The sequence below is a fragment of the Procambarus clarkii genome, chromosome 56 (genome assembly GCF_040958095.1).
Source record: "Procambarus clarkii isolate CNS0578487 chromosome 56, FALCON_Pclarkii_2.0, whole genome shotgun sequence".
Classification (NCBI taxonomy): domain Eukaryota; kingdom Metazoa; phylum Arthropoda; class Malacostraca; order Decapoda; family Cambaridae; genus Procambarus; species Procambarus clarkii.
In genome coordinates this window covers 25747432-25768769 of record NC_091205.1, presented here as the reverse complement: position 1 = coordinate 25768769, position 21338 = coordinate 25747432, and the positions used below count along the sequence as shown (strand labels likewise).

The window sequence follows — 21338 nt, the reverse complement described above, 5'->3', positions numbered from 1 at the left end:
GTATTGGGTCACGTGATCACAACACTACTCCTCAGTCAGCTGTTGTGACTTATGTCAGCTCTTCCCTGGGTCACCCCTCATCCCGCCTCACTCCTCTCAATCGCTGCTATCCTTCCTCTCTATCTCTCTCAGTAGAGAAATGTAGCAAAGAGTCGCGTAATAAGTGGGCTCAGTGACTAGACCTCTCGAGTAGCAGGGACAGGTGGTCTTATTGAGGTAAACAGCTGACAGGCTTCTTCAGTGGACGTTTGGACTATGTTTTGTGTTTTATTTATTTATTTATTTATTCTGATAGTTTGGACTAGTGTGTATTGGTTCCCTGATTATTTGAAAGTGTCCCATGATGTGTAGCTTTACAGGACTATTAAGATTCAGATGGAATTCCTGATTAAGCTGAAAATAAGTGTCAGGTGTCGTGTGTTGACATTAAAGATACGAGTTGTATGATCGTTTATTTTCAGCTGTGATGTACAGTATAAGAATGCTTATCGTTCCTATTTGTGAATGTATCAAAATTATAGTTTGTCAAATTAGCTATTATAAATATTTACCATAGTGAAAAATGCTATTCTAATGACTATAAAAAAAAAATCATAATTACTTCAATGAATGAAGTGTTATACTACATTTAAACCTTAAAAACTTACAAAAAAGGTTTCACTATTATCTACAAATCCATGTTGTAGTACTGTTATAAATGCAGTGCTCTTCAAGTGTCTTAAGTCGAGTATCTTCAAGAAAGTCACATGAAATCACAATTGAAATTTAATTATTCAGATTTTACCATTTTATTTGTTTATATGTTGGGTTTTTTGTTTCATTAGTTCTTTAGTTATGTGCCATGCATGTGTGTAGATAAAAATGTTCTCAGCATTAGTTTATAAATAATAAACACCTATATTTTCAGAGACATAATTACTGTATCATATTTTCATATTAAGTACAAAGCTTCACATATGTTTTTTTTTTCTCTTTTTTTTGTCAATAGTTCTGCAGTGAATTTATACTTGTTTTAGAATTGTTTGGGTATAGTAATATAATATATTGAATGAAAAGTTCTGTGCACTGTGTTAATTTAATACATCTAATGAAATACTTTTGAGTTTAACATATTATCCACTCTATTTTCTTTGGTATTGTTTTAACTCGCAAGTAAGTTTTTTTTTATAATACAGTACATGAGACTAATTACCATAATCACTGAAAGCACTATTTTTTGGCAATATAATGATGGTATGGTTTTTTACCCCTTCTGGTCCATATATTCTTGATAAAAAATGAGCATGATTTTTTAGCCAGTGACAGGTAGTGTTGATAAAGAGAGATAGCAGAGTGGAATAATAGTATTAAGGAATACAGTATATACAATAGGCATGGACAAGTGTGTGATTGTATGGAAATTTGTAGCGATTTAAGCATTAGTAGGAGGCAATAAATGTATGAGCAGGGATACTTTTATGGTGCATTTCAATAGATTGATAATGAACTTTGGGTGATATTTCCAGCAAAGAGCAACATAACCCAGCATTGCATTTTTTGTTTGCAGTGTTTGAAATGTCGTGCCTCTTGGATCAAATAGCGGCTATCAGTAACACCCCTGAACTTGTTCAGTGGCTATGTCCACACCTGACGAGCGGAAGTCAAGTCTCGCTTCAGGGAGGTTCAAACGTGACAAATAATCCAGGTTAGTTGATATACTTCACATCATATAGTTTTCTGTATGATAGTGAATATATTTACACTATATTATAGTGATATAGTTTCCACTTGAGTAGATTACCTGTATCTTTGCTGATTTTAGAGTACAGTATGAGTATATATATATTAATTGACTTGTGCTTCAATTAATTTTTAATGGAAACTTTACAGATACAGAATGGAATGATGAGTGGGGTGGATTTGATGATTTTGAGAAAGATGGAGGATCTCTGTCTACTGGAGGTAATGGAGATTCATACCCAAAATCGTCCTCATCCCCACAGCCAGAAACCTCATGGCTGTCAGAGTGTGTTATTGCAGCTTCTCCAACTTTTGATATCATGGTCATTGCTTACAAGAATCGTTTGGCAATATTATCTTGTAAGTAAAACACATATACTTTGTTTTAAATATTTTGAAGTTGATTTGAAACCCTTGGTACTGCACCATGTTTTAATTATAATAATGTGAATTGATATAATTTTTTAATAATCTGCTAGACTTAGTCAGATGCAAGTACTGTAGATTGTTTAGAATGCAGGTGCATTGTTTAGAATATTATATATTTTTACTTATTATTCTCTGATTTTTTTTATATTACAGTATCTGATTTATTTTTATATTACAATATCTGATTTATTTTTATATTATTCTCTACCAAGTAAGTTTTGTTAACTAATATGTTGATGAAATTAGATTAATGTGCTGTAGCAATATAACTGTGCTGACAGCTATAGAACTAGTTAATGTTATGTTGCAGTAATATTTGAAACACTTTAGGCAATGGATGTTAGTTTCTTGGTTCTTATTTGATTTGTCATTTATATTATTTAGATTTTTTTCTATGGTTCTACGTATATTTGAGTTGCTAAGAACACTTGCACAGTCTGGAAGCACATGTCCCCTTCAATTTTTCTAAGATGTAAGAGCTGTACTGTATACAATTATTTTATTTTAGGTCGTTGGGGAAGTTCTGCTGAAGAAGAGGAGAAAATGAAGTTATTAATTACATGGCGTGGGACAGTTGGATGTGGCGGGAAGTATGTGTCACGATTATTGTTTTCTTCTGTATTTATTTTACAAGTTTAATTTTCATCATAGAATAGTGTACGGTATTGTGATCCCTCTTAAAATAATATGATTCATTATTGGCTAGTCACATTAACACTTACATACACGGCTCATTTACCTCTTGCTCTCTCTCCTGCCATTGACATGCTGGGTCTTTTTCTATTGTTTCTATGACACTGGAATCAATAATTCAACATGGTGTTGCAACATCATGTGACAATTACAGTCAGCCGTCACTTTGCATGAGGAACATGTTCTCTGAAGTTAACTTTGTAGGGATAATGGGAATAAGAGTCCCGAGATCTTCAAAAGGCACTCTTTTCTGCTTCTCTCAACAAAACGTTTATTTGAACATCATTACATCTAAATATTCCTTTCCCCCTTTCTAACCACAGATATAGACATCAATATGCTCATAACTATTTAACTAATGAGGGCATTGGTATGCCTCTAATTATCAGCCTTGTAATCATGTCTTGTGTGTTTTCCATATTAAGAGAATGCCACACCTTGCCAATTTTTTGGTATAGTAATGTTTTTAATTACTGTTTGTATTGATGGCCTTATGTTTACCAGTATCATGCTTCTCTCTTTCTCTGGCAGTGATGAAATCAGTGCACTGCTTTGTTTGCCACTGATCTCCCAAAAGCAGAGCAGCACTGGGGGGCCAGACTGGACGTGCATTATCGCTGGCTTTACTTCAGGATATGTAACTATGTATACTGAGGTACAATCTTCTCAAGTATATTTACTTGTTTAATGTGCTGAAATAAATCTATATATTCTTTTTTCCATTTTCATGGTGTTCGGAGACAACAGCATTGCTTCTTGATGTTGTTAACTTCTTCCCATGACTTGTTATTTAAAATATATTAATTTCTTCCTCTTAAATGGTTGCACGTTAACTCAATCCCCACCACCTCTTGAGCTCTGCTCACACTGTGATATAAAAGTTTGTGGAACTTTGTTATATTAACATTTAAAGCTGTGAATGTAGTTATCACTTTCTCTCCTTGTTCTTTCCTCTAGTTAATCATTCATATACTGAAGGAGCACTTTGTTACATCCCTCTGTGTCAACTATTGATTCAATTTCAACCTGTGCCTTTGTTCTATTTACTATAAATTATACTATTCCCTTATACTTTATTTCAATACCTTGAACATGTTGACTATGATCCTTTTGGGTCTTTAAGTGTGATATTAATGTTCAATCTCATAGCCCGTCTTCATGGCTTGACTGTGTGTGATTTGTTTGTGTATTACGTGTGTTGCCTTGTGGGTTTTTTTTGTATGGTGTGTATGTGGTGGCAATACAAGCCATATTTAATGGTGGGAAAGACTGTTCTCTAGCCTCTCCTAATAAATGTTGCCACTAGAGTTCTATCTTTACTTGTCCTCTCTATCCTACAGAATGGTTTGGTCTTGTTGTCTCAACTTTTTGAGGAAGAAACTGTGCTGAGCCTAAAGTGCCGCACTCTATCAACCGGATGCACAGGTGCGTTAGTAAATGATATGAATGAGGAGCTGATTATTCTCTACCCCCACTCCATCACCACCATTGATGGGTTCTCTCTCTTTCAAACCCTACGAGGCTGTAGAAATCAAGTTGCCAAAGGTAGGTTTATCCTCATCAATGTTTCTTATATATATATATATATATATATATATATATATATATATATATATATATATATATATATATATATATGTCGTACCTAATAGCCAGAACGCACTTCTCAGCCTACTATTCAAGGCCCGATTTGCCTAATAAGCCAAGTTTTCATGAATTAATGTTTTTTCGTCTACCTAACCTACCTAACCTAACCTAACCTAGCTTTTTTTGGCTACCTAACCTAACCTTACCTATAAATATAGGTTAGGTTAGGTTAGGTAGGGTTGGTTAGGTTCGGTCATATATCTACGTTAATTTTAACTCCAATAAAAAAAAATTGACCTCATACATAGAGAAAAGGGTTGCTTTATCATTTCATAAGAAAAAAATTATAGTAAATATATTAATTCAGGAAAACTTGGCTTATTAGGCAAATCGGGCCTTGAATAGTAGGCTGAAAAGTGAGTTCTGGCTACTAGGTACGACATATATATATATATATATATATATATATATATATATATATATATATATATATATATATATATATATATATATATATATATATATATATATATATATATATATATATATATATATATATATATATATATATATATATATATATATATATATATATGTCGTACCTAGTAGCCAGAACGCACTTCTCAGCCTACTATTCAAGGCCCGATTTGCCTAATAAGCCAAGTTTTCATGAATTAATATATTTTCTCTAATTTCTTTCTTATGAAATGATAAAGCTACCCGTTTCACTATGTATGAGGTCAATTTTTTTTTATTGGAGTTAAAATTAACGTTGATATATGACCGAACCTAACCAACCCTACCTAACCTAACCTAACCTATCTCTATAGGTTAGGTTAGGTTAGGTGGCCGAAAAAGTTAGGTTAGGTTAGGTTAGGTAGGTTAGGTAGTCAAAAAACAATTAATTCATGAAAACTTGGCTTATTAGGCAAATCGGGCCTTGCATAGTAGGCTGAGAAGTGCGTTCTGGCTACTAGGTACGACATATATATATATATATATATATATATATATATATATATATATATATATATATATATATATATATATATATATATATATATATATATATATAATGTGTGTGTGCATGTTTGTTAATACAGTACAGTAGTTACTAATCGTACCCTAATATTTCAAAAACGTGGGGGGGGTTGGTTTCACTGAACGAAATTTTAATTCCAACCAGTCATATGATGGACAGCTACCAGGAGATCCTGTCTGTAAAGAGATTTAACTACTTATACAGTAGCATTTTTCCTATGCCCTAATCTTAAAATCTCATTTACAAAAGAAAAAGGACCCGTATTAGTGAACAAAAACCGGGGAAAAATCAAAATTAAAATGAACCATAAACTTTGGTTTTAAATGTGCTCAATGGCTTTCCCAAGGCCCTGTATTATTTTCTGTAATGTTGCTCCAATCTACAAAAATCATTAAAACTGTAATTGAAGCCACATTAAAAGCATTACCATTCATGTCTAATATTTCCCAAGCTCTAAGGGCTGATTTCACCGAGTGAAATTATAATTTTAATCTGTCACATGAAGGGCAACAACCAAGGGAACCTGTCAGTAAAAGATTTAACCACATCTAGCATATTGCCCAAGCCTTGAAATCTCATTTTCAAAGGAAAGAGGGCCTATATTTTTCTAAACAAAAATGTCTGCAACTGCAAAGAAAAAGAACCATAGAATTTGGTTTTAAATATGGTCAGTGGTTTTCTCAAAGACTATCCATTTCTTGTAATGTTGCCTCCATCTATGAACTCGGTTCCAACATCCTAAGCAAATCCACACATCCCCTGCTTCAGCGAATTCTTGTTCGTAGAATGGGGTGAGTAAATCGGGCATGGAAAGTGTGTTCTAACTAAATATTCGCCCAATCGAGGTTCATTGTATTGATACTACATTGTAATACAATCTTAGTAGATGAATCTGATTTTAATCATGTATTACATAGTGATTTTTAACATAACACGTTTACAGTATCGAGATTATTTAAACTCCAAAAATGCAGTTGTGGGTTACATATTGTACCTACAAAAATTATGGACATTATTAAAGTACCCTAGGTAATATACGAGATGCAGTAGATAAAAAAGTTGGTTTGAGTTTCTGGGAAATCTATTGAAAGAAATTTAAGCTAGATTCAAATGTGACAGGCTAGATTAAATTATTCAATTTAAAGTGTACAAGTTTATTTGAAATCCAGTTAACTTTATTGTAATTAACACCTAGATATTTATATTTTTCTTTGGTAACTGCAGCAGCAGCCAGTGGGGGGGAAACTGTTATTGTTCCACCTCTTGGGTACAAAAAGTGGGGCCTTGTAGATCAGAGTATGGTGAAGGACTGCGCTGCGCCGGGCATGTCTCCACCTTACCTCTATGACCACTTGGTTCAGATTTCTCTGGCAAAGGGATTCAGCCATGCTTCTGCATCAGGTTGGTAAAATGATTGTTTTTATTATGGCTTTGTGTAAATAGGTGCCCCTTTTGTTCATCTCTTGTGTATTTTACCTGTTAAGGCATTAGCATATAACTTCTGTATATATTTCACATACAAGTTTTGCCTTATTCTTGCTGAACGTTCACTTTTCAGTATGCACCATATGACTTTAGCCATTGTTAACTGCTTTGTATTTTGCTTCATAGAATATAGGCTATATATAATTCTTGCAGGTGTACCGGCTACTTCTCTCCTCATTACGGTGGGTCGCGTACCTTACATTGGTTTTTTGACTGCTCAGGAAGGCTCGGCACCTCCTTTTGTAGCAGATGTGGCTCGCCTGTATGCGAGTAAACTGAAGGATGCATTGGTCTCTGCAGCCAGGTAATGAAAGATGATGAAGGCACTTGCCTTTTAAAGTATTTGTCTTAAGATGCATCTCTCTCTCTCCCATACCATTTCCTCGAGGGGGGGTACCTCGTGTTGAATATCCCGCATGCTTTACAACCTCCCTTTTAAGTTGTTGACTTTCTAAAGATAAGTCGTTTTATGTTTTTCTGGAAATTAAGCCTGGGGTCACATATTAATATGGGTTAGGCTATTTTTTTCCAGATGTATCTGTGTGTCTATATATTTGGGTGTGGAGAGTTCCATTTTGTGGGGAGAAAATTTTAAGATGGGTTTTCTGTTCTCTTTTTCTAGCGGGTGGATATTTGGAAGAGGCAAAAGCAAAGTAGAAGATGCATCCAAGATGAAGCCAAAGATTGAACCTGCAACTCCACTGCCCTACAGGTAAGTTAGTCTACCCAAGGTGCAGGCAAAGATTGAACCCTGCAACTCTGCTGCCTCTACAGGCAAGTTGATCTATTCATTATGAAGCCTACGATTGTTTTCATTGAGGCTTGATAAAACGAGCGTGGAATACGTAATGAATTTCGCTACGTTGCTGCCACTGTTACTGTATTCTTGCCTTTTCTGACAGATGGTCTGTACCAGATAAGAAGAGAGTTGGTGTGACTGTGAGCATGTCTCCAGGAAGGAGACTAGCAGTCGTCACTGATGATCTTGGACGTGTGACCCTAATAGATGTTCACAGAGGAGTTGCTCTACGCATGTGGAAAGGTGCATACAAGAACTTGTTAAGACAAAAATTTAAATAACAAAATTAGTTTTTGTGTACAGCAGTGTGTGTGTGTATCAGTCTATGCATATTTTCTTTGTAAATAAGTTTTGTTCATACATCTGCTATGTCCGTCCGTCATTCAAATTTTCTTCCTCAATCTTTCTCACACTTATCGTGCATGCATTCTTGTTTTAGTTATTTTTCTTCATCTTAATTTCCTGTCATATCTTCCAAGACTCTAGAATTGGTTGACCTTGATCTGAATTTGTATATCCTGCCAATATTTTAAACAATCTTGCAAGTCTGTGTTGGTGGGTTGGATCGAATTGATGATAAATCTGTTGATTATTACTGCTTGTATTGTGTGGTTTAAAGATCAGAACAGGTATTAACCCTTAAACCGTTAAGCTGTTTAAAAATCTTCCATCCAGGTGTGTATAGAAAAAAAAATATTGAAAACCCATAAATATCAATCACATTATGGCGACTAGCGCACAGACGAACATTGCAAATGGCAATTAGTGCACAGAAGGACATTGCAGATGGGAATTGGAGCAATACATGGGTTAAGACTGTCAAATTGGAATGGAATTGTATCAGACTGATTTTCAAATTTTTTTTTTTTTTTTTATCAGGTTATCGTGATGCTAACTGCGGATGGCATGAAGTTGAGGGCAGCTGGGGTGGGACTAAACGCTGTGTGGTCTTCCTACTCATCTATACTCCTCGGAGAGGTTTATTGGAGGTTTGGACACCCCAACAAGGGCCAAGAGTGGCAGCTTTTAATGTCCCTAAGCAATCAAGGTAAACATTGTTTAAACTTAAGATTTACTGATATAATAATAAAATAATATTACTAATAGTTGTATATTAAATAAAGCAACTACAGTAATATGCAAATGGTCATCCTCATATGCTTTGGAAATGGAGTTAATTAGTAAGAAAACCCAAAATTATAGAAATTATAATATACATAATCTTGAAAGTTATTATATTCTCTTTAAATTCACTTTATAGGCTGTGAGAGAACAGGGAAGAGAAAGTGTATTAGAATTCAGTAAGCCTCACAGCATTGCTATAAGTAACAGTTAATTAAAATTTTTGTTCGGTTACACAGCTATTTGTAGGTTATGCTGACATTCTTCGTAATATAATTGCATAAGAGGTAAATTTCCTTCACGGCAACTCGTGTAGAACTTTTCTCAGAGTATATGAGCGTCGGTCTGTGATAGTTTGTATGCATGTATGTTAACTTTTCCATGAATACAGACTTTAAAAATACCCCCTCAATCCCTCATCCCCACTCACACGAAAAGAAAAGAAGGAAAATTGTCAGTGTTGCAGCTAATTGTGGATCTTCACCAACAGTCTTTCTAGTGTTGATCATAAATTTTATTTTCACTGTTCTGTACGTGTTCGAAACGCTCGAATTCGTTACTTATGGCAACTTACTGGACTATCAGCGTGTTCCTTCTTACAGGTTATTGTACACTCCTCATACCCTGCTGGGGGTGAACAGTGTACGGGGCGTTTTCTGTAAAGTGTTTCCCGTGGTCTTCATCACTCCAGATGGTTTGATAAGTGAAGTTACCATACCTTTCCACTTGGCGTTAGGGTAAGTGTAAATAACTCTGAGAGTAATTGAAGCATTTCTTAATACAGTAATTATGTAATTGTTATAAGTTGGTTTTTATCTGTTCAGTGGGAAAAGCTCCTGCAGGTTTTCATCATTTTCTTTTGTCCATGCTCATCTCTCGTTCGCATGCACAGGTATCTTGCCTTTCTATGCCATGTTAGCAAAAATAAAGATTGTATTTTAATATTAGTCTTTCTATAGTAGAATACCTAAGTCAGTATTGTATCTTGCCTAGCACCACACTATTTCTTAACATTGCCTATCTTCATTGTTCAAACTTCTGACATTCCACTTGTGAAATTTTTCTCTCTGGTAAAAATGGTGTACTTTTAGCATTTTTATCTAAGGAATGCAACCAAAATATTTTCAGGAGCATGAGGTTTATATTTTTAGAGAGTATAAGTATCAGGAATGAATACCAATGAAAATTAAAATGTAGATAAGCTAAATAGAGTAGAGGGAAATCCTGGTTATTCACCTTCTAATTCATTAAAAGAAAACTGCATTCTTTAGAATGTTGGTATGATGACCAATCCTGTATGGTCATCATACCATACAGGATTGGTCACTTTAACTTCAGATGTGCAAATTCAGTCTAGCTGCCAAATTAGTCTAGTTTCAGAGCATTGTGGAAATAAGGTGTTATGCCTACATAACAATTCTTTCTAGTTAATGCTCTTTGAACCTGAAACAAATATCATTGTTCCTATATTTTTAATTATTTATGATTTTGATAACTTGTGGTGAAAAAATATTTCTAAACTTTTCAGTGGGAAGACCAGCAAACGTGCTCGAGATCTTCACCTTATAAAGACCCTCAAGACTCATCTACGGAATGGTAATGAAGATGAAGTCCTAGCCACCATGGCGGAGATCAAAACGGCAGGAGTGCGCAAGCAGGCTGTAACAACACTCGTCATGTCTCAGCACCTCACTGTTCCTTTGTTACAAGGGTTGCTTGACCATTTTATTCCTATATATGCTGTTGAAGAAACTGAAAATGGTACATACAGTAATAGTTTAAAGTTTTTTTCATTGTGTACAGTAGAGAAATCTTTGCATTCAGGTGTGGCGAGTTATGGAATCTTTTACAGTTTGGTCTACGGACCAGTGAATTTATTACAAAATAATTTATGATACTGAAGTGGTGATCCCATTGCCCACCCCTATGGGGTGCACACAGCCCCATATCCCATGAAAAATGGATTGGGAGATTTGGCTGGGGACCTATCTTCCCAAATTCCTCCTGATAACAAGCATACGGTAATTAAGTGTGGAAATGCAAAATTTACATGCCCCAGCCTAGGTCCCAGAAAACAATAGGCATCTGGTATGGTTGTGTTGAATATTGGCTTATGCCAGATGAAAATGTAATGAAGTGAGAATGAAGAGTCAAATGGCATAATGATTATGAGAGCAAGAGGCAAAATGTGGGAAGAGCGGTATGGGCAATGAATTGCCTTTGATGCTTCAGTTGGAGGCGCTTGTACTATACTTGAAATTTGAGTTTAAAAGAGTAGAGGTTGCTGTTGGGGTTATTTAGGCTCTGTGTGATGTGATAATAGAAGATTTTACAAGTGAATGAATGAGATTGATAGATTGGTGTGATATGAAGAACTTGAGAACAATTGTAATGTGATTAGAATATTAAAAAAGGAATAGGCCTTGAAAATGGTGTAATGTATAATTAAAGAATCTGTATTAATAATATATATTCTACACATAAGGATATTTATAAAATAAACATGGCAGTAGATGAATGGTGAATGAATAAAAAGTTGAATTGCCTAGGTTTGGGGAAACGCAATCAGTTTATCCTTTCATTGCTACGTGTTTATCAGTGCATGAGAAGAGAGGAAGGGCACCTCTCCTCTGTAACTAAGTAGTGTTCTTGGGTATTGGGGCTAAACAGAATAAAATGATTACCACATCTTATTATGCTAATGGTGGCAAATGATATCCTTGTTTTGTGTAAAGAGACCCCCTCCCCATCCTGCCCATTGGCGTCGTGAGGGGGCTTGGTGGACGGCTGCCAGAGTGTGATGCTCCGTTGAGCAGTCCTCTGTCCTTTTCTGGCCTTGCACTCCTGCTGCTGTCTTCTGCAATTGTGCCGGATCGCTTTTCCTTTTCCTTATGTTTCGTTTTTCTCCCCCCTCTTCTCCTATCTGCTTGTCGTTTCCTGCCGACCTTTTGCTTGTTTTGGATTATTTCTTTGGACTTCTATTTTGACGCCCGGGTGCTTGAGGAGGCATACTCTTGCACCCGTAGAACTGTAGTACCCAACGTCTCGAGCGAGGGGAACCTTTTATTGTCAATCCCCCTTTCGTCGCTGAACCCGATCTCGACGGACTGACGGTTCTTAAGGTGGCGTTTGTGGGGCGTATACTCACGACGCACCCCTAGGGGGCCCCGGCATGATCAGCGATAGCTTCCTGTTGGGTGTCCTGCCTCTAATTGTGGCTCCATGGTGGGTATGGGGGCACATTCGTGGATGAATTTGTCACTTTTCGTCTCTATGTCGTTGAATGTTTCCGTTGTACCCTCTCAGGCTCGTGGGGTGGGCGACCAAGCCCCCGAGTCGGCCTGTATTGGAAGACCAGGCTCTGTAGCTCCCGCTGCGTTGGGCCCCGACCTTGCTCCTCCTTTGACCGTCCTGACTTCTTCCCCCAGCTCCCCTCCCTCCTCTGTGGTTGGGTCGAGCCTCCAGCCCCCGGTGGTGACCACTTCGTCCCCTGGTGTGGCTAAGTCTTTCGTTGTGACTACTGCGCCTTTTGACCCCTCTCTCTCTAGGGGTTCTCAACGCCGTTCGCGCCCCAACCGCACTCGCTCGATTCCTTCCCGTGCTGATGCGTATCAGGCCTTGTTTGGTCCTGCTTCATGGGCCAAATACTTTGATCTCCTCCCTCTTGATTCTGCGCCTCCTGACGATTTCTCCCTCCATCGGCATCTTGTAGATTCCGTGGATGCGTCTGTTACTTTCAACCCCACTCGTCTCGGTACACGTGTCGTTGCTGCTCCTTCTCAGGATGTGGCTTCCCGCTTGGCTGCCTTATCTTGCCTTGGCGAGATCCCTGTTCGGGTCTCCGAGAACGTTCAGATGAATGCCAGTGTTGGCACTATTCTCCTCCCACCCCATGTTGCAACCGGTGTTCGGAATCTGCAGGATTGCCACGATGATATTCGGCATATCCTTGATGCCCAAGGCCATTCTGTCCTCCAGGTTGACTCGTTTACTTGTCCCCCTCGTGGTCGTCGCCATCAACCCCTTCGCGTTGTGAAGATCACCTTTGATGGTAGGACCCTTCCATCCTCTGTCATTCTTGCTGGTGCTAGGTGCTCTGTCCAGGAGTATATTCCTTCTCCTCGACTTTGTAACAAGTGCTGGAGGTTTGGGCATGGTGCCCTCTGCTGCTCTGGGACTGTCTCTCTCTGTCCTTTGTGTGGGAGTGAAGGTCACTCTAAGTCGGAGTGCACTTCTCCCCAAGCTCGCTGCCTCAACTGCGGTGAGGCCCATCCTACCTTCTCCCGTGCCTGTGTCCATTACAAGCTTGAGGCGGCCGTCCTTGACCTGAAACACCGGGAGCGTTTATCTTTTCCTGAGGCGAGGCGCCAAGTTCGCCGGCTCCCGCCTTATACTAACATCTCTTATGCTCGCGTGTTGCGCTCTTCCTCTCCTCGTCCTTCCCCCACCTCAGACTCTCAACCGTTTCCGGGCCTTGGACCCTGATACGCCCACTGCCCCCTCCTCTGTTCCTTTGAGTTCTCTCCCGAGGGGTCCCCCTCCTGGTCCTCTGTCTGGGGTTCCCCTTCTTTCAACCCGGTCTGTCATGTCTCCTGTGTCTTCTTCCTCGTCCCCCTCTGATCCTCCTTCCCATCCTCTTCCTCCATCTATTGGCTCTCCCCACCGCCTGTCGGTGCGGGCGGATGTCCATCGCTCTCCTAACGGCCGTCGTGTGTGCTCTCGTTCGGCTTCTCCTGTTGAGACACTGGAATCCGTTGCCCGGTACATAGTTGCTGGGACACCGGTCTCTTTTAAGTCAGAAGCGTAAGCCTGGCTCCTCTCCTTCCTCTTCCCCGGTGGGTAAGAAGGCTTCGCTTTCTTCCTCAGCTCCTACTTCTGGCTCTGTTGCTCCTTCCCCTCCCGTTTCAGTGATTGCACCCCCTGTTCCTGCTATGGAGGTTTCTTTGGCCCCTGCTTCCCTTTCGGTTGCTGCTCTTGCTGGGGTGCGCTCCCCTCTTTCTACTCCCCCCTCTTCCTGCTGCTGTCCTTGACTGCTCCTCTCCGTTGTCTCCTCTTCCTCCTCCCCCTCCTCCTCCTCCGGACCCCACCAGCCCACCTCTGATCTGTTCTCCCGTTTCCTTCCCTCCTTTGCTCAGTTTACCCATGCCCCCTAACCCTGACTTTGCTGACCCTGATCCCGACCCTGATATTCTTTAACGTGCTCTGTTGCTCTTTCGCCTTTGTTTCTTCCTTGTTCTCTGTTTTTGTCCTTTCTCTTCTCGTCGTTGTCCATTCTTCAATGGAACGTTCGAGGTTATTACGCCAATTTCCTCGAACTCCAACTTCTGGTTTCGCGGTTTTCGCCCCTTTGTGTCTGTCTCCAGGAGCCAATGCTTGGTGCTCGTCCTGGTCGTTTTCGTGGCTATTCCTTTCTCTCCCCCCCCCCCCAGCCATTGCTGGGGCTTCTAATTCTTCTGCTCTCTTGATTCGTGCTGATGTTCCCTTTGTTCCTTTACTTTTTCCTTCGCCTCTCCATTGTTCTGCTGCTCGTATCTTTGTGGGGAAATGGTACACAGTTTGTTCCATTTATCTCCCCCCGAGTGTCCCGCTCTCTCTTCCTGATTTGAAACACCTTGCTCTTGCTGGGTGACTTCAATTGTCATCATTCTCTTTGGGGTGACGTTCTGACGAATACCCGGGGTCGCCTCCTTGAGCCGTTTCTCCTCTCTTCTTCCCTGTCTCTTCTGAATTCTGGTGAGCCCACTCATTTGGACTCTCGGACTCGCACCCTTTCTTGTCTTGATCTTTCTCTCTGCTCTTCTTCTCTTTACTTGGATTTCACGTGGCAGGTTCTTGATGACCTCCATGGAAGTGATCATTTCCCCATCCTTGTTTCCTTTTTCTCTTTTCGCCCTTCCCTCTCTTTCCCTAGGTGGCAGTTTGCTAAGGCAGACTGGACCCTATTTACCCTCAGTGCTGCTCTCTCTGACCTCTCCCTTCTGCCTCTCTCTCGCGCTCTCCTCCTTTTTCATGACACTGTCTTCAACGCTGCCCTCCGCTCTATTCCTCGCTCTTCCTCTCGGGGTCCACGGAAGTGCGTTCCCTGGTGGAATGCGGACTGTGCTCGGGCTGTCCGCTGTAAGCGTGCAGCCTGGAAGAGGCACCGCCGTAGGCAGATGACCGATTCTTTTCTTTTCTTTCGGAAAGCGAGTGCAGTGGCCCGTAGGGCCATCTGTACGGCTAAACGTGAATGTTGGGCATCTTATGTCTCAACAATTACGTCCGAAACCCCTCTGGCCCAGATCTGGAAGCGTATCCGCAAGATAGCGGGTAAGTTCGTTCCCGATGTTTCACCGGTCCTTCACCTCCATGATACTCTTGTGGCGGACCCGTTGCAGGTCGCTTCCGAACTGGGTTCCCACTTTTCTTCTGTTAGCTCTGGTCTTCATCTTCCCCAATCTTTCCTTCTTCGTAAACCTGTCCTTGAGTCTCGTCCTTTAGATTTCTGCACTCATCTTCAGCTTCCCTATAATGATCCCTTCTCTCTCTCTGAACTTCGTTCTGCCCTGGCCCTCTGCGGTTCTACGGCGGCGGGCTCCGATGGTATTCATTATGAGATGCTTCGCCATCTCCCTCCGAGCACGTCTCAGTATTTACTGAGTCTGTATAATCGGATCTGGGAGTCGTCGTCAGTCCCTGAGGACTGGCTCGATGCCGTTGTCCTCCCTGTTCGCAAACCGGGGTCTCTGGGTACTTCCCCTAAGGACTTTCGCCCTATTGCTCTCACAAGTTGTGTCTGCAAACTCTTTGAACGTATGGTTAACGTTCGTTTGATGTGGTTCCTGGAACACCATCACCTCCTCTCCCCTTCTCAATTTGGTTTCCGCAAGTGCCGCAGCACGACAGATGTCCTGGTGAACTTGGAGGTCTATATTCGTACTGCTTTTGCTGCGAAGACCTCCGTTGTTGCCGTCCTTTTTGACCTGGAAAAGGCTTACGACACCACTTGGCGTTATCATATCGTATCTCAACTTCATTCTTTTGGCCTTCGTGGTCATCTCCCTCTCTTTCTCCGCAGCTTCCTCTCTCGTCGTTCCTTTCGGGTGCGCCTTGGTACCGCTCTCTCTCCCTCTTTTCAGCAATACGAAGGTGTGCCCCAGGGTAGTGTTCTGAGCACTACTCTTTTTCTGGTTGCCCTCAATGGTCTTCTTTCCTCTCTTCCTTCTGGTGTCTTCTCCGCTCTCTATGTCGATGATCTTACCCTTTGTTGTCAGGGTGATGATTCGCCTCTCCTTCAACGCCGGCTTCAACTGGCAATTGATGCCGTGTCGTCTTGGGACACAGATCATGGCTTCAAGTTCTCTACTTCTAAGACTTGTGCCATGACTTTTACGCGGAAACGGGTTGTTCTTCGTCCCTCTTTGTCACTTTATGGTCATCCCCTTGAATACAAAGATTCCGCGAAGCTTTTGGGGTTATTCCTTGACACTCGTTTGTCTTGGTCTCCCCATATCTCTTACCTCCGTGTTGAGTGCTCTAAGGCCCTTACCCTCCTTCGGGTCTTGTCCCATACTTCTTGGGGGGCAGATAGGCGCACTCTCCTTGCTTTACATTCCTCTCTCGTCCTGTCTAAGCTCGATTATGGTTGCCCTGCTTACTCGTCTGCTTCTCCTTCTACTCTTCGCCATCTTGATGCTTTGCACCATACTGGGTTGCGCCTCAGTTCTGGTGCCTTTCGTTCGACTCCCATCCTTAGCTTGTATGTTGACACTGGCTTCCTGTCTCTCCAGGACCGCCGTGATCGCTACTGTCTTCGCTATCTTGCGCGGTCCTTGCAACATCCTTCCTCTCGCCTCTGTCGTGCTTTAACTTTTACCCCTCCTGCGGTTCCTGTTCCTCTTCACCACCTCCCTCTTTCTGTCCGGTTATCTCGCCTACAGGATTCTCTTTCCGTTCGTATTTCTGATGTTTCTCCTCGTGTTGTTCCTTCTTTGCCCCAGTGGAGGGTCCCCTCTTCCGCGGTTTTGTACATCCTTGACCCGTATCACTAAAGCTTTTACCCCTCCTACGGTTCTAAAACGCCTTTTCTTCGAGCACTTTTCTTCTCACTCCCGCTCCGTTTCTGTCTTCACCGATGGGTCTAAGTCAGCGGACGGTGTTGGCTACTCCGTTGTTTTTCCTGATCGCACTTATATGTGTCGTTTGCCTCCGGAGACTAGCATCTTTACAGCGGAACTTTATGCTATTCTCTATGCTCTTCGTCTCCTGCTTTCTCGTTGTCAGTCTTCCTTTGTAGTTGTTGTTGACTCTCGTAGTGCCCTCATGGCTCTCGGGTCCTTTAATCCGGTTCATCCAGTAGTTGTCGAGATCCAGCATTGGCTGTTTCTTGTTCACAGTAAATTTAAGTCGGTTGAGTTTTGTTGGGTTCCCAGCCATATTGGTGTGTCTTTAAATGAGCGTGCGGATGCTGCCGCCAAGGAAGCTGTCCGCTCTTGTCCCATCTCTCGTAAAGGCATTCCGTATTCCGACTTTTACCCGGTTATCCATTCCTCAGTCCTTACCCGTTGGCAGGCTTCTTGGTTGTCTGTTACTGGTAACAAGCTACGTACTCTTAAATGTTGTTTCCTCGTGGCCGTCCTCCTTCCACCGTAACCGGCGGTGAGAAACAGCTCTGGCGAGGTTGCGTATTGGCCATACTCGCTTAACCCATGGTCACTTGATGGAGCGCCGCCCTGCTCCTTATTGTCCTAGTTGCATTGTCCCTCTTACAGTCGTGCATGTCCTTCTTGAATGTCCTGACTTCCAGGACGAGCGTGTGTCTTGCTTTCCGACCGCCCCTCGCGGTCACCTGTCCCTCGATAGAATTCTTGGTGACTCGGATACTTTTAATATCGTTCGCCTTATGCGTTTTTGTTCTCGTATTGGCATCCTTGGTGATATTTAGCGCCCTCTGATTATTTTGCGTATTTGATGGCGCTACATAGCCTTCCCGGTTTGGTGCCTTCTTTTGATAATTACTTACTTACTTGTGTAAAGAGATAAAAATAAAAAATGTGAGGGTCAGCACCCTCTTACCACCTAGGCACGGTATAATAATTTTAAATTAGATTCTTTGAATTATTGTGTTCTAAATAGATTTCATAAAGCACATTGGTAAATTACAATTTTGCCAGTTATTATTAAGCGTAACCTACTTGGATGCTTACAAGAGCCACTCAATGCAAACCTCCTGGCAATTTTAAAAATTACTGCCAAATCAGCAAACTGAAAATAGTAACTTATGTATGCCGACTAAGAGCTCATACAACCACCACTCATTTTAAAGTTTAAGGCACTAGGGAGACATGGGAGAAATACTCGGTCCACTACAGGATGATTGACAGAAGTACTTTCATAAAAAAAAGACTCAAAAGTCCTACTCAGCCATCACTTCTCACAATTAACTGTAAAATGAAGGCTTACTAACTGTTGGTTGGCTTGCCTGGTCAACCTCCCTTTCCACCACCCATACCTCAGGGTCCCAAGATTCAGACCATTTTATGTTCTACCTGACTGTCTCTGCCAGTTCCTTGATTGCTCAGAATTAAGGATTTGAGTAAATAAGAAAACGCCTTTCTGGGCAGAATCTTTCAATTGTCACAAGTCTGCCCCTACTATCTCCTATTGTCTGCAGGTTTTGTTTGCATCAGGGAGCATGTGAAGTGGTAATATGGTTATAGTACAGTACTGTACTACTGTATTGAATATTCGGTTGCAATGGAAAGTAATGGGATATTGCCAGTTAAAGAAAATTCAATTATTTCTTCTAATATTCCTTTTACAAACTAGTTTGGTATTAAAATGGTAAAAAAAGCATGTTCTAGCATTTCCATTAATAAAAAATTATTAATGTTTGCAGATATAACAATAAAATTATTAATGCTACTAATTACAATGTTTGTACTATTAAAAACATATTAATGTTTGTGCTATTGAAGACATGATAATGTTTACACCAGTAGAGACAAAATAAAGTTTGGTTAAAAATGACATAATTGGTTGTAGGAGGGAGTGTACTCCTCCCTGTTCTGGCAGAAGTACTCGTGAAGTAATTAAATATATTTTAAATACAAATGTAGTACTGTACTTTGAAATTGTTGAACTAAGCTACATAATATTTTTCATACATTTTGTTGAATGATGTACTGTGTGCTTCTTTTTCTAGAAGAGCTTCAAAATCGGGATCATGAGAGTTTGTTGCTTAGCCAGCAGTTGCGACACCTCAAGCAACTGCTGCACTTGTATACAGTCCTGCTGCAGCTGCATGCACTCCGGGAAGCTTCACCAGACCCCGATGACCAAGATTTAATAATGGTCAGTCCACATAATTTCTAGTGTCCTTAAATGTGCCAACAATTTTGTAGCTACTTTTTTTTTTCTCGTCTCATTCTACACACTAACCATTAAGATTATTATATAGATTTTTGTTTTAATTACGTATATCTAACTTTCCGCAACATACTCGGTTCATTTTGTCAATATGTTTTGTCACACTTGTCTCTCACTCTCTCCTCTTCATAGTGCCTGGTCTTCATTTCCAGATTTAATTACTATCCACCTCCCATTTGCTTCTTTTTTGGCTCACCATAGCCCGTGCTACTTGGAATTTTTTGTTCCAAGTAGCGAATGTTAAACAACAACAACATTCTTTTTTGTATTCTCTTTACCTTAAGCCTGTTCATTCTATTCATTATATTGTTGTAAATATTGATTCTAAATTATTTTTTATCTTCATTTGGTGAATATTAAGCATTTACAGGTTTCTGATATTTTAATGATAACTTGGAAGCTGTGATGCGTTTGAAAATTTAACAAAAATTCGTGGCTATATGGATGGTTGGGGAAATTAATGTGATTGCCATTTTCATCAATACTCTCGATTATTTGTTATAAGCTTTACAGGTAACCTTTGCATTAGAAAAGCTCTAAAACTAAAATAAAATAAAAAATAAAAAATCACTGCTGTTAAACTACCGGAACATGTACTGTATGTTGTATCCTTTCAGGAATTAGCTCGACTCCTTGTCCTGACACCAAGTGAAACTGAGAAGGTTCTAGCAGCTTGTGAACACAATGGCTACTCAAAGCATTTTAGTACGAGAAAGGTATCGTGAAACTCTTAAGCGAGATTTGTTATTAGAAATACTTGAGTACTAGTAGTTGCCTAAACAACACACACAAAAAGAAAGAAAGCAAGACAGTAATGACATTACAGTCCATCCTGGATCATTATCAATCCTTTATCATGACTTCAGACAGACCAAACTCATCTTTTTTTCTTTTCATTTGCAATAATTACTTCTTTTCATGTGTGAGTTAGGCATTTGTTTTCTGCCACATTATTGTGAGTTATTCTCTGTAAGTACTCCAGTGTTTAAGTATTATATTTGGGAGTACCACTAGTATTTCATAAGTATATTGCATTTTGTATTAAAGTTGTGAATAAAATAATAATACTGTAAATCATGATGCGTCGGCTACATCACCTTAAATTCAGAATTAAGATTATGATGATTTAAATTTAAATGCTGCATACTGAATAGGTGTTTTGAGTAGAGATGTTGTATCAAAATTATCTGATTAAAAGCCCTTGATTTAATTAATATACAGTGGCGCCTCGATTAACGAGTTTAATACGTTCTGGCACCGAGCTTGTCATGTGGGAAAACTTGCCTTGCTAAATAACAACAAAACTGTCATCGAAGGTGTCTGAGAACCAGCGGGAATGGTCGTTAATTGAGCGAAAGCTCGTCAGTCGAGACATATTTTCTGCGAGTGGCTTGCTCGTTACTCGAAATGCTCGTAACTGGAGCCTCTCATCACTCGAGGTTCCACTGTATTACCTGCTTCATTTTGTTTTGTACTCATGTCCAACTTTATTGACAAGATAAATATGGATTGTTATTTTCAAAAGAAAGAGGAGTTAACTAAATGCTGCAATGGTGCTTGCATAGCATAAATGGTTTATTAATGCAATATATAATACAGTTTGGTGTATTGTATTATAATAAATGTAGATTTTTAGTTCGTTACACATGCAGCTTATTTTTTGTCTTCTTTTGGGCAATATTGGTATAGTACAGAACAGTACTTCTAAACTGTTTATCCAGGATTATCACGTTATAACCAGAGGAATGCTGTAATTTATTTCTTTTCAGGTAACGTTCTCAGATTCTGCACAAAATCTAACCGTAGGTTCTTTTATTCGCTGTTGGGACGTGTCTGTGGGTACACTAGTGAAGACGAACAGTGACTCGGTGCTTCCTGTTGAGTTAAAAGAAGACATACCATCGGATAAGAAACTAAGACTTGGTAAATGCTGATTAGTTAAATGTGTTTTTTCTGTAGGAATTTTGTCTTTTAACATATGCTTGAAATGAAAGTTACCCTTATGTATATATTGATATCTTTATAAATGAAGTGCCAGAAATATTGAAATGGACT

General features: G+C 40.1%; 1 protein-coding gene across 5 annotated transcripts in view; it reads left to right on the top strand.

The window, feature by feature from the left end:
* Rab3-GAP (Rab3 GTPase activating protein) overlaps window positions 1-21338 on the top strand; it is a 114166-nt gene that overhangs the window by 81369 nt on the left and 11459 nt on the right. For 3 of the 5 annotated variants that reach the window (XR_011223075.1, XM_069305948.1, XM_069305946.1), the window contains 15 exons: window positions 1547-1684; window positions 1870-2079; window positions 2657-2738; window positions 3373-3496; window positions 4182-4386; window positions 6695-6871; window positions 7109-7259; window positions 7578-7667; window positions 7858-7997; window positions 8634-8802; window positions 9479-9613; window positions 10405-10637; window positions 19060-19208; window positions 19901-19999; window positions 21053-21206. Coding sequence is in view for 3 of the 5 variants with exons in the window: in XM_069305946.1 (XP_069162047.1) it covers window positions 1547-1684; window positions 1870-2079; window positions 2657-2738; window positions 3373-3496; window positions 4182-4386; window positions 6695-6871; window positions 7109-7259; window positions 7578-7667; window positions 7858-7997; window positions 8634-8802; window positions 9479-9613; window positions 10405-10637; window positions 19060-19208; window positions 19901-19999; window positions 21053-21206 (2256 nt within the window). In the remaining 2 variants the exon portion in view is untranslated. Of the gene's footprint in view, window positions 1-33; window positions 217-1546; window positions 1685-1869; window positions 2080-2656; window positions 2739-3372; window positions 3497-4181; window positions 4387-6694; window positions 6872-7108; window positions 7260-7577; window positions 7668-7857; window positions 7998-8633; window positions 8803-9478; window positions 9614-10404; window positions 10638-19059; window positions 19209-19900; window positions 20000-21052; window positions 21207-21338 lie in introns of those variants that run through there. The other 2 variants (XR_011223076.1, XM_069305947.1) reach the window with 1 other exon arrangement.